We start from the raw sequence: 13,641 nt of genomic DNA, 5'->3' as shown, positions 1-13,641 counted from the left end.
GGCAGGTGACTAAATTCAATATTTATTTATGATAAAAATTCTCAACAAAGTGGACATAGTAAGAACTTACCTCAAAATAATAAAAGTCATCTATGACAAGCCAACAGCTAATATACTCAATGATAAAAAGCTGAATGCTTTTCTTATAAGATCAGAAACAAGACAAGGATGCTCATTCTTACCACTATTTTTCAATATACCATTGGAAGTTCTAGTCACAGCAATCATACAAGAAATTAAAGTCATCCAAGTAAAACGTTCATTATTGGCAGACAATATGATACTATAGAGAACCCTAAAGATTCCACCAAAAAACTATTAGAACTAATAAATGAATTTAGTAAAGTAGTAGGATACAAATTAATATATAGAAATGCATCATGTTTCTATATACTAATAACGAATGATCACAAGAAGAAATTAAGAAAATAATCCCACTTACAATTATATCGAAAAGAACAGCACACCTAGGAATAAATTTAATCAAGGAGGTGAAAGACCTGTACTCTGAAAACTATAAGTCACTGAAGAAAGAAATTGAAGAGGACAAAAATAAATAGAAAGATATATTGTGCTCTTGGATTGAACAATTATCGTTAAAATGACCACATTATTCAAAGCGATCTATAGACTCAATGCAATCCCTATCAAAATGCCTATGGCATTCTTCCCAGAACTAGAACAATAATCCTAAAGTTTATACAGAATCACAAAAGACCATGAATATCTAAAGTAATCTGGAGAAGGAAGAACAATGTTGGAGGTATCATGTTCCCTGATATCAAACTATTCTAAAAAACTATAATAATCAAAACAGTATGGTACTGGCACAAAAATAGACACACGGATCAATAGAACAGAATATAGAGAGTCCAGAAACAAACCCTTGCTTATATGATCGACTAATCTATAACAAGAGGCAAGAATATGCAATGGAGAAATAACGGTCTCTTCAAAAAGTGGTGTTGGGAAAAGTGGACAGATCATGTAAAAAAAAAGGAAACTAGAACACTCTTATAGCATATACAAAAATAAACTCAAAATGTATTAAAGAGTTAAACGCAAGACCTGAAAACATAAAAGTCTTGGAAGAAAACAGAGTATTAAATTATTTGACATCAGTCTTAGTAATATCTTTTTTAATATGTCTCTTTGGACAAGGGGAAAAAAAGCAAAAATAAATAAACATACTTTATCAAACTAAAAATCTTCTGCACAACAAAGGAAACCATCAAAAAATTAAAATACAAACTAGTGAAAGAGAGAATATATTTGTAAATGATATATCCAATAAGGGGTTGATATAAAAAAATATAAGAAACTCATACAACTCAATAACAAAAAAATAAACAATTTGATCAAAAAAAAATGGGCAGAGGATGTGAAGAGATATTTCTCCAAAGAAGATATGATGTTCAACATCACAAATCATCAGGGAAATGAGATACCACCTAACACCAGTCAGAGGGGCTATTATCAACAAATAATAAACACTGGCGAGGATGTGGAGAATGTTGGTGGGAATGTAAATGGGTGCAACCACTATGGAAAACAGTATGGAGATTCTTCAAAAAACTAAAAATAGATCTATCATAAGCCCCTGTAATACTTCTGGGTATTTATTTGAAGAAAATGAAAACACTAATTTGAAATGATATATGAACCCCTACGTTATTACAGAATTATTTATAATAGCCAATATAGGAAGCAACCTAGGTAGCCATCGATGGATGGATAAAGACGTGTACCTATATACAATAGAATATTATTCAGTAATAAAAAAGAACCAAATCTTGCCATTTGCGTCAACATGGTTGGACCTAGAGGGTATTATGCTAGGTAAAATAAGATGGAGAAAGACAAATACCACATGATTTCACTTATACGTATAGTTTTTTAAATTAAAACTAGTGAACAAATAAAACAAAAGAAAAACAGACTCATAGAAACGAATAAAAAACTGATGGTTGCCAGAGGGGTGGGGGATGGAGGGATGAGTGAAAAAGGTAAAGGGGAAAATTGTTAATAATATTGTGATAACTTCGCATGATGACAAATGGGTTACTAGACCTAGTGTAGTGAGCACATCATAAGAAAATGTGGGATCACATGTACACTTGAAGCTAATATAATGTTGTAAGCCAACTACACTTTAATAAAAGAATTTTTAAATAAATAGTGCTCTCTTATATTTTCTTTTCTTTGACCAGACTTGCCAAATTTGATTAATTTCATTGGCATTTTCAAAGAACTAGCTGATTTTATTTATCCAACCATTTCTTTTAAATTTCTTCACTTTGTTCATCTACTTACTTCTCCTTTCCGCCTCTTGAACTAAATACTTAATTCGTTTATTTCTAGTCTTTCTTAATGTCTAATAATCATGTTTGCCTCTGAATAACACACTGTCCACATCCTATATGGTTTGATAGGAACTGTGCTCATTGTCATTATATACTTCTAAATAGTCTGTATTTCAATTTTGATTTCCTCTTTAACCCAACAGTTTTATGAGTTTATTGATTTTAAGTCAGAATAATTGAATCTTTATAATACCCACCCTTCTGGAATTTGTTAGGTTTTCTCTACAACCTATTACATCATAATTCTATTAATATTCCATTGGCATCCGTATAGCAAATGTATTCCTTGCACTTGTATCTGTAGCTATAAAATCATACTATGTTATTAAAATTCTTTAGAGCCTTAGTTAACAGCTTTTGCTTTAAACATTTCAATGCTAAATGCTTGGTACAAAAAGGTTCGTGGTTATCAGATCCATGAATCTTGGTTTTATCTATATAAACTAACATTCTTGTTTCATTGAACCATTCCCTAATCTCTTTGAATTCCCTTTTGTCTAGTATTAGGCACTACTCCTTGCTTCTGTCATCAATTAGTATACACCTTTGTTCTTCTCAATATTTTTATCACTTAAACAGTAAAGTAGGACTTTTATATTAACTCAATCTGGAAGCTTTCATCTTTTAATAGGGAAGTAGTAGCATATTACAGGTGTCATAATCTATCCAAATATAAAATTCACTCACATCTTTTAACATAAAAACCAGTTCAACCTATATTGACAACGTACAGCAAAATTGGTAGGTAGGTAGGTGGGTGGTGGGTGGCAAAAAATATGTTGCTGATTATAAAGGAGTATTGTTTAAACATGGTTAAATATAGTTAACCGCAATGTAAGAAAATCCTACCAACAGTGACATATTTCTAAAATAACACATGGGCATTTTGCAGGAATGTACAGAAGTTTCAGTCGTTACAGCCCAGCTGAAAGTAATAATAAACTTCTTATGCCGAGAAGCTGGTAAAATTTGACAGAAAGACCCAGTCTTAGAGGGGCGAATATATAAAAAGAGATGCAATTAGTAAAGATATGTAAAACAAAGAGAGGAAGAAAGAGAAGTGAGGAGCCTGAGACGTTGAAAAATAGAGGAGCCACTTAAAAAATCACTATCACTGTTTATCACAAGTGTATTTATTTCTATAATTACATAAACTAAATATTATAAAAACATGAAATATGAGTGAAAACAGAAAAGACAGCTGTAGTTTCTACGAAAACCAAGTTGGCTGCTTTAGAGTCAAAGGCAAGTTACTAAAACAAGTTTGTTGAACTTCAGTGTGGTAAGAAGAAAAATCTGTAGAAATATAGAAATACTCTGCACTCAGATTTCTTAGGAAGTACAAGTTCCATTGTAAAGAATCAAAACTAAAAATCTTCGATGATGCATCAGTGGCAGGGTTATGCAAAAAAAATGAGGAAGAAATACATACTCAAAGGGAAAAAAAAACCTCTAGGGTTATGGCAAGAGATTGATAAGTAAGTATAAATTTGTATTTTTAGCGTTTTTGAGAAATAATTTCCTGCTTTAAAACTTTTTAAATGAATTGACAACTACCATTCTTCCACAATGAATAAGAGGTTCCTAACGTAAACTAGAAAATAGTTAATATATTATTTCCTGGCAACTTTAAGTCTTATTGTATGTTTTCTTCAAGATTTTATCTTACAGATTTAAAAGATAAAGAGAAAATCTTAAAAGCCAGAAAAAATGGTGGAAGAGGATAGCAGGGGACAGATAAGAATCATGGTTAACTGCTCAACAGAAACAATGTGAGAAAGACAATGGAATCACATCAATAAAGACCATAAAATGGGGGGAATCTATATTCAGTGAAAAATGAAGACATATTTTTAATTTTCATGTAAAAAAACACATTTAATTAGTTTTCAGATCTGTACCAAACTCATCAAAAAGCGTATTAGAATGCAAGTAAATTAATGTGACATTCTTATAGGCATAAACTCTAATCTGATCTAATTTTAATATTATTTAATTAAGAAGAAATTGGTTGCAAACCCCCATCATTCGTTATTAGTTATCAACGATTTCTGACCAATGATGTGACTCTGCCAGGCCATGGGAGTGCGTTGCTGTAATACATGAGTGCTGATGTGCAAGAAAACACCGTAGTAGAAAAGAACTGCTTATTTAATTCTTGAGCAAACTTACCTCTTTGTTTTGGAAAAATCTGTTCAGGATGCTGTAAAATAAATTAAAAGTGCATCAGATAATTATTGTAACATGTAAACCTAAGTTAAATTTTTTAAACTATTAAGGTAATTACCTTCATTATTGGCCTGGCTCGCTTCTCAAACAAACCACTGGGAAAAAGGTAAGCAATAGCTCTCTGAAAATATACATAAAGGTTCATTAACAATTGTTATAAAAACCAGTTAACATCATGATTCATATTATTGAGTGCTTACTATGTGCCAGACACCAAACTAAGAGTTTCAAATACATTATCTCCTTTCAAAACACGTACACAACTATGGTAAAGTTCACAGCTTCTCTTTGGCATACCCAAATTGCCAGCCTCACTGCTCTGGCACTTTGGAGCCTCTATTAAGTGAAACAAGGATGACTAGAACACGCTGTGATAGCTCAAAAGTGGATCTGTGAACCAAGATGGCTAGTAAGTGACAAATGGGCAGGGAAACAAGTTCTCCTTAATGTCTGTTTCTCAATAGAGATGCTACTACTGGCACTTGAATGTGACAGCTCCATTGGAGGCAACTTTCCCTAATACTGCAGGTCATTTAACAATCCTAGCCCTTTTCTAAAAATCTGAGCCAGTGACATTCACAGTGCTTGTGACAAATCTCACTCCTACACATTTCCAATGTCCTTTACTTCTGAGGCAGCAGCACTACCACCAACTGGAGAACAACTACCATGTCTTCTCCAATCCCCTTTCTCACAATTAAAAACAAAAACAAAAAACTGCGCTTTCATTTTTGTTGGATGACATCAGGTGAAAGTCTGTGGCCCTGGATCTGAGCACGCTATCTGGCCTAAGAATGAACGAGCAGGTCATGTGGGCACAGTGCTGCCCTCTGGAGAGCCTGTGGTCGGGGAGGGCCTGCTCTGCCCACCCCACAGCCAGTGTTCTGGATTCAGTTTTCTCCTGAAAAGTTGGGGCCTGTCATGGTGAGGTATAAATTCAATTACATTAGAGAGTCCAGTTGTGTCTCTGGGTCAAGCTTCATCCTCATTCAGCCTTTTGCCAATAAAATTGACTTACACACAAAAAATCTTCAATATTAGAAGGTTAATTTTGTGAACTGGTCCCTTCTAAAACCAGGCATACTTTTCCCTTCCTTCTCTGAAGAAGAAAAATGGACTCTATAATAAGTGATGTGAGACTACTAATTGCCATTTGGAAAAAAGATAAAACTGAATCCAAACCTCACACCAGGATAAACTCCAAATGAGTCAGAGAACTACAAATAGCAAATGAAAAACAAAATGAAACAAAAAAAACATGTATGAGAAGACAATATAGATGAATTCCTTTAAAATGTAGACGTCAGAAAGTCTTAACTATGACTCGAAATTCAGAAGTAAAAAAAGACTAACCAATTAAACTACATAAAAAAGAAAATTTTGTTTTCAAATGCATTCATAATAACAAAAGTGCAATTAAAACCAATGAGGTAACATTTTTTATCTACTAGGAGTAGCAAAAGCTGAAAAGCTTGATGGCACTCTGTTGGCCAGGTTAGAGACACTCTGAGATCTTGCTGGTGGGAGTGTCAAATGGTACCAACTCTAAGGTTGGAAGTTTGGCACTATCTAACAAAACATTTCCCCCAGCAATCCCACTCCTACAAATTTATCCTGGAGGTACCTTCCCCCATTAATACAAACAACATAAGCACAGGTTATTCATTGATCTCTAAGAGCAAAATATTAGAAATGATCAAATCTCCATACACAAGAGTTTGGTTGACTACATGATGGTACATTTATGTGATCAAGTACTCTATGTAGCAGTCTCCAACCTTTCTGGCACCAGAGGCTGGTGCTCCTATGAGAATCTAACGCCTGATGATCTGAGGCAGTGCTGAGGTAGAGCTGAGGCAGTGATGCTAGCCTTGGGGAGCAGCTGCAGATATAGATGAAGCTTCCCTTGCTCACCCACTGCTCACCTCCTGCTGTGCGGCCCGGTTCCTAACAGGCCACTGACCAGTACCAGACCCTTGCACTACAGCCATGAAAAAAATGATTGAGAAAAGCAAGATGCAAAAGGAATATACTTAAAATGAGACCACTGGTATAAGAAATAGAAATAAAAATAAGAAAATACATATAGGAATATGAGAAAAATACACAAAGGTTTCTTTTTGCAAACAAAAACAGAAGAAGAATAAAATAGAAACTAATAAAAATCATTGTCTATTAAGGGATAGGTGGGAGCAGGGAGAAAGGCGCAGGTTTGGGAGTAAGACTTCTCTGAGTATACCTTTTCATATATACTCAAACTTTAAAGTATGTAAATGTTTTACATATTAAAGACAGAAATTTTCAAAAGAAACTCTAAAACTTAATACAAACGAAAAACAAACCTATATCTAATGACAAAAATAATTACAAATAAATCTTCAACTTCATGTGGTAGGCTTACTGTTAATAGTAATATTATAATTCTGAAATATTTTGTGTATATGCAGCATAAAGGAAATAAGTAAATATATTTTTTATAATAACCAAAATTTTACATTATAAAAATATAAAAGTAATGTTAAGTGTGAATTAAACAAATCAATATAAACTCATGATCCTTAAAAAACATTATTTACTATATTACTCTTATAATATTTTTAAAATATTATTTTTTAGTTCTGTCCCCTGACAGAGTATAGAAGCAACAGAATTCCAGGAGCAGTGTGGGTGGCCCCTAGCATTCAAACCTTGGTTTCTAAACATGATTTCCTAGTATAAGGAACAGAGTCTCTTGGAGAAAAGGCTGATTCCAGGCCTATCGCAGGGAAAGTACAAAATGAGCCTGAGGCATCTTCTGTGCCAGGAAACAAGGAAGCACTCAAAAGGACACAGGTCAACATGAGACAATTTGAACACTGAAAAGAGCAATGACAATGACAATGCCTTATAACATGCTCAACATGTGGGTATCCTTATATTTAATAGTGTGCATGTACATACATACACACTCTGAAGGGTAGACAAGGAGAAAAGGAAAGCCTCTTTATAAAAACAATTGTAGTTAATAAAAGTAGAAGGAATGACAAAAGTAGAAATTTATTGTTTTACAACTTCCAGGGTAATTATTCATTTCAGGCAAGGATCATCAGTGGAAGCTAAAGTCACTGGCTGAAAGGTTATTGGGGAATATGATATTCACATGGATTCAACATACCATCCTACAGATTACGAGTTACAGAGGGGAAAAACTACTTTTACAATAAAGAGGTCTAATGGTCACCACCTTAACAAAGGGACAATCAACAGTGGGATGAATTGAGTATATGCCTCCTGGTGTGAGGCAATGAGAAGGATACACTATCATATAAATAAAGTAGTGTCATTTATACATTCTAAATCTGATCATAAGGAAGCAATTAGAAAGTCAGAATGAGAGACAATTGTACAAGACGGGTGGTCTGAGTTATATAAAACAACTCCAGCTATAAAGACATTTTGGGAAAAAGTGGGGAAATTTCCAAACTGATTACATATAACACTACAGAATTGCAATTGTATTAGATGTACCAGTGGTATTGTGGGAGATAATGGTATAAAGGTTGCATGTATTTAGGTTTTAAATAAATGTCGATATATTTAGGGGCTAAGTGTTGTATCTGCATTTTGAATGGCTCACTCAAAAAAATTTATATATACAGAGAGATAAGGAAAGGTGACAGAACGTTAACAACTGGCAAATCCATGCCGAGAAAACCTGTGTGAAGGGTGTGCAGATGTGCACGTTTGTGTTCAGACAATATTTAAATTCTCCGAAAATTAAAATAAAAAGTTGGGGGAAAATATTAAAAATATTAAAAATTAAGTAAATGAGGTTTTCCCATGAGCTAAGCCCAACCTGTCTCAGTAGGGTGTACGAGGAGCCGACAGCAGCTGTGAGCCAGCTAGACTTCAGGCCTGGTTCTCACAGTGATACGCAGGAGCCCCAAGCTGGCCAGAAGCAAAGCAAACTACTGAATCCAAGGCCTGGGTGAGAATACTAAACAACGTGGAAGACTCAGTTCAACTCTTCACCAAAATTACAAGGTGGGAAATCCAAACAACTTTCATGTTGGTTTCAAGACATCACCGGCATTTTCAAATGTGAAAATGACTATTACCTACCTTAGATGACCACCAAATGGGGTCCTAGAGGGAAATGAAAATGTGAAGAATTCCATCCTACAGTTGGATTTCGAATGAAAAAGACAACTTAGAAAAGTCACAAGTAAGTTAACTGGTAGAACCTGAAAATAAACTGTCAATTGCAAAGGATATCTAGGTATTACAGGTAATCTGAATTTAAAAAAAAAAAAAAAGAAAACAAGCTAATAAATAATTTTCTGGAAGTATTCTAAATTTAACTGAAAGGATGAGGGCAAGTAGATTTGCCTTAAAAAAGAAAACCTCAGCTAAAATAAATTAACATATATTTACTAATTTATAATTCCTCACTCTATCAGGTTGTAATAATACAATTTACCAACTATATACTATGCTACATACTATACTGCATACTATATCAGTAATTAGTAATATAGTATATACACTATACTATATTATATCAACTATATTATATTTGTTCCTAAATTTGGTTTTTTACCAAATATTATGAAGAAGGTCCACAGAGCAAAGGATACCATTTCAGATAAAAAGCAAAACTGCAAATTCAATAAAAATAATGGAAAACGTAAGATAGGGAAAAAAAAAGGAACAAGAGAGGGAACAGTAAATAAACCAGTTGTTTTTTAGCCAAATTAAATACAGAAAAGAGAAAGACACACTCCCGAAATGCTTTCTGCCTCTGTTCAGTACGCGTGGACTAGCACCAGCGCAGCCTGACCTGCTCCTTCCGCTGATCTCCTGTGGGCACACTAATCAGATTTCTTACAAATTCTGAAGCAAACAAAGGACTACCTGGATTTTACGAAAAAAGGCATTTTGCTGCCTTCTGTGCCTGCTTAACTCTCAGTCAGCATACACAGCTGTTTAAACTCAAGTCGGTGAATACCCTTTTGATTGAAATAAATAGTAAATATTTCTAAGAACAAGAAAATTCTGAGAGTTGGTATTAAGTTGAACAGCCTATCGCTATGTTCTGGGCACAGCATTACACATTATAAACCCTTGCTTTCATCGCATTTCAGAATTCTGAAGAAAGGGAGTGGTAAACATGAAAATAGGATGAATATGTAAATAACATAATCCTTATTGTGTCTTATAACCATAAAAATATTTTTCAAGGACCATCATTTCCAGTGACTCTGGTTTGTAAGGATGGCACTTCATCCATTTGTTGTAAGGATTAATAAGGTATTTATGGAAGCACAGCACACAGCAGGTACTTGATAGATGTGAGCTCTATAAAAATGTTCAGTCTACGTGAAGCACTTGCCCACATTCTTTTAAGACTTATAGTCATGCATTCATTACCTCTATTTTACAGATGAAGAAGAAGCAGTTAAAGCAGCTAGCCCGAGATCGTACTGAAATAAATGGCAAAGCTCAAACTTGAACCTTCTGAGATTTAATTTCGGAACATGCTCTTCCTTGGCTATCGCAGAGAACCAATCTAGTTCTCTCAAAAAACAGGTTTACTTCTTCACTGACATCAAGGACATTCAGCTACTTAGCAGTAAAATTACAAGTAAAACCCAAATAGGCTTACAGGAAAATTAAGTGACCATTTACCTTGACGAATACTAGTCACCAAATATTTATCCCACCCAATTTCAGGCACTCTGCTAGTTTAAAAAGATAGGTAAAAGATATGATTCCTCACTCATAGCCGTGAAGACAGATGTGCACATAATCTCAAACACAGGGGCTATTATAAGAGATATGTAAAATCACATGACATAATAAAGTAATATACACAGGACGTGTGACAGAACTATTTATAGGTTACATGGTTATAGGTTACAAGAATGTGGGCAAGTCCTTAACACAGACTGAACATTTTTGTAGAGCTCACATTTAATAAGTACCTGCTGTGTGCTATGCTTTTATAAATATCTATTTAATCCCTAGAACAAATGAAGTTGATGTCCTTACAAACCAGAGTCACCGGAGGTGGTGGTACCTGAAAAATGTTTTCATGATTATAAGACATAAGGTATTGAGGAGGGTGGTCAGTTACTTTTTTCAGTGATACTTTTCATCTGGTTTTTCTTAAGTCACTTCAGCCTTTCTAAACAAGTGCCTTTACATGCTGTTTTCCCTGCCAGGAATGCCCTTATTCTATTTTTCCATTGAACACATTCCCATTTGTCTTCTGAGAATTACGTCAACCGCCACCTTGACTGCAACCCCTTCCCGGATCCCTCTAGGACCTCATTACTCCCTTCTCTGTTAACACCCCTATTGGCGCAAGTGCTATGCTTTCCTACTGCTCCTCTATCTTGGCCAGATCGGTATGGCCAAGGCCATTTTCTTTCCATCCTTGTTACTGCCTTCAACTTTCACATTACCTGGAGAAATCACAAAGGGCCAAAGTGCACTTTTTTCCTTTCATATGCCAACTGCTGCCATATCTGTGAGCAACCCCACTGCTCACATGGAAGGGCCATCTAAACAGGACTCCTGGTGTCACCTGAGCCAATAAACAACCCTCAATTCCTACTCCCATTCCTATCCTCAGAAGCACAGGCTCACTTCCTATAACACTCCATTCTTTCCCCAACAGATTTCAATCTGGCCTCAACATAATTCCAAATGTGCGACTGCTTGGTCAGGAGTCACCAAGGCTTCTTTTCAAATCTCATGACTTTTTTCAGGGCTCTTCCATATGAGGTCGCTGTCTTCCTCTCTTTTGCAGCTATGCCCCCTCCCATCTCTCTGCAAGTTTCTTCTTGTCTCTGCTAAACACATCTCTGCTCCCCCCACAAAGGCTGGTTCCCTCTGTAGTTTCATTCAGATAAAAGCGACCATTTTCTACACTTCTAAATTTCTCTTTATTCTTTTGTAGTATTTTTGAGCTGTTTTCAAAAGCAGTTCAGGCATTTTATATTGTTTCAGTGCAAGACAATATAAAAATGAAAATGCAGAATGATATGACTTATACTTCCAAAGTATTTTTTTTTTCCTTTTAAATAACAAGTCGAAAAATGCAAATTCTTCTTTAGAGGGGAATGGGCTAGGCAACACTGCCCAACAGAACTTCCTCCAATGACAGAATTAGTCTATAATCTGTGCTGTCTGATAAGACAGCCAATAAGTAGCCTACATGACTAATATACACTTGACATGTTAGTAGTGCAACCAAAGAACTAAATTTTACCTAATATTAATTAACTTTAATTTACATGACACATAGCTAGTGGCAACCACACAGCTATAGGCTATTTTGAACAAAGCCTTCAAGCAGTACAGCTAGCACTGTACTGATGCTAGTGATGTGTATTTCAGCAAAGCTTTTAAATTTCATTAAATTGTTACAAAGTCCACAATTTAATTTTACTGGTCTAAGTTAAAAAGCAAAAATCTACTGCCACGACAGAGTAGTAACCAGGTAGTCTTTGAATAGATTTCCACAATGAAGCTGGGCTTGATGGCTGTTCTTGATTTTCCCTTTCGCGAGGTAAGAGGGTGGGACAGTAGCACTTTAACAGCTCAGAAATGACTTGATTCTTTGGGACTTGAATGGGTAACGCCATCATGGAAACGACCTGGAAAGTTGGCATTCCTGACTCCTCTCTTGGCACTGCTGAAGCCCTCTGCCACTGACCAGAATGGCCTGAGCAGACTGGGCCTAAGGTAAGAGAATTTGGATTGTATATCCCATTTTGGCCTGGATTTCAGTGCTGGGGCAGGAGGGAGAAACATTTATATACCAGAAGTAACAGAAAAACTAAGTGCATGTTTACCTACGAACATGCACATGGGGTGAAAATGAGAGTAATATCACAAAAGTCTCCAGATTCCCAATTGGTCCTCTTGTAGTTTTCATTAATTCGAGGGTCCTTATTGTCACAGCTCTTGTTATCCCCCCACCCTTTTGTTCTTTTCCATTGTTAATCTTGCTAACAGAAAGAAAAAGATAAAAATATCGAGTTGTAACAAACAGATAAGGAAAACTCTTTCTGCATGTTTTTGCAACTCCTTCCTCCTAGAAACAAAGCATAAGAAAATAAAAGTCGCCAAACATAATGACAAAAATGACAAGTGCCCACCTCCTCTTGTGTTAGAGGAACACTCAGTTGAAGGAACAACATCGTCCTTGGGAGCCTGCGAGAATGGGGCCTTGTTTGCAAATTGCCTTCCAGGGAGGGCACCCCCTCTCACTCACTCTCATGTGGCTTTCAGTCTAGGTCTGGAGTAAGTTTCCCCACCAGCATATTCCTCTCCAAAGCCTGCCATTGCCAGTGACGTAGCTACTGGAAAGTCTACATGACTGCAAGGACATGTGTGCTGCAGTCGGTTGTTTCAGCACTCATGTCACCAGTGTGGTCTTGCTGAAGTAACTGTTACCTCTTACTACGGGAAGCTCAGTATCAGCTTTGAAGACGCTGACCCCAAACCACCCTGTGATGGGAGCAAGACCCCCTCGGGGAGCACAGTGGTTTCCTGCTTCTATCCTTTCAGACCTTCTTTCTATCCCGTAGCCCTAGGGTTAAGACTTCGCCTTTCCTGACCAGGATGACCTAGCCCTAACTCAGGGCCAGGCTAGGAGAAATTAGGCCAGCGGCAGGTACACCCTACACCCCTAAATTGGTCTATTAGGGTATTGGAACTTTACATTTATTTTAGTAGCAGGGCATTCGCTCAAGCTCTTTGAAATAAAAATTGAACTCTTCATCTCTATCCTCACCCCCACTGCTCTTTGGCTTTCTCGAGCAGTTTCTCTTAAAAGCCATAGGCTCTTCCAAGAGACTTTCCTGTGCTCTCCCTGAAGCCGCAGACAACGTCATCCTCACTCCTCACACCTGACAGCCTCTGCCCCATACTGGACACTTCATGGAAGACAGTTTTCCATGGGCTGATTTCTCGAGTCCCTGGGGCTTCCCAAAATACACCAAGACTAAAAATAAAATTCCCAATTCAACATAAAGCTAAGGAGGGTATTTTAAATAAG

General features: G+C 36.1%; 1 protein-coding gene across 1 annotated transcript in view; it reads right to left on the bottom strand.

The window, feature by feature from the left end:
* Positions 1-13,641, bottom strand: part of MRPS9 (mitochondrial ribosomal protein S9) — a 57,520-nt gene that overhangs the window by 25,243 nt on the left and 18,636 nt on the right. The window contains exons 3-4 of the mRNA XM_016142289.2: positions 4,651-4,713; positions 4,536-4,566 (exon numbers count right to left, since the gene is read on the bottom strand). Of these exons, the coding sequence (XP_015997775.1) occupies positions 4,536-4,566; positions 4,651-4,713 (94 nt within the window). The remainder of the gene's footprint in view (positions 1-4,535; positions 4,567-4,650; positions 4,714-13,641) is intronic.

Source organism: Rousettus aegyptiacus, unplaced genomic scaffold (genome assembly GCF_014176215.1).
Source record: "Rousettus aegyptiacus isolate mRouAeg1 unplaced genomic scaffold, mRouAeg1.p scaffold_m13_p_7, whole genome shotgun sequence".
Lineage (NCBI taxonomy): Eukaryota > Metazoa > Chordata > Mammalia > Chiroptera > Pteropodidae > Rousettus > Rousettus aegyptiacus.
This window is presented reverse-complemented; position numbering and strand designations above follow the sequence as displayed.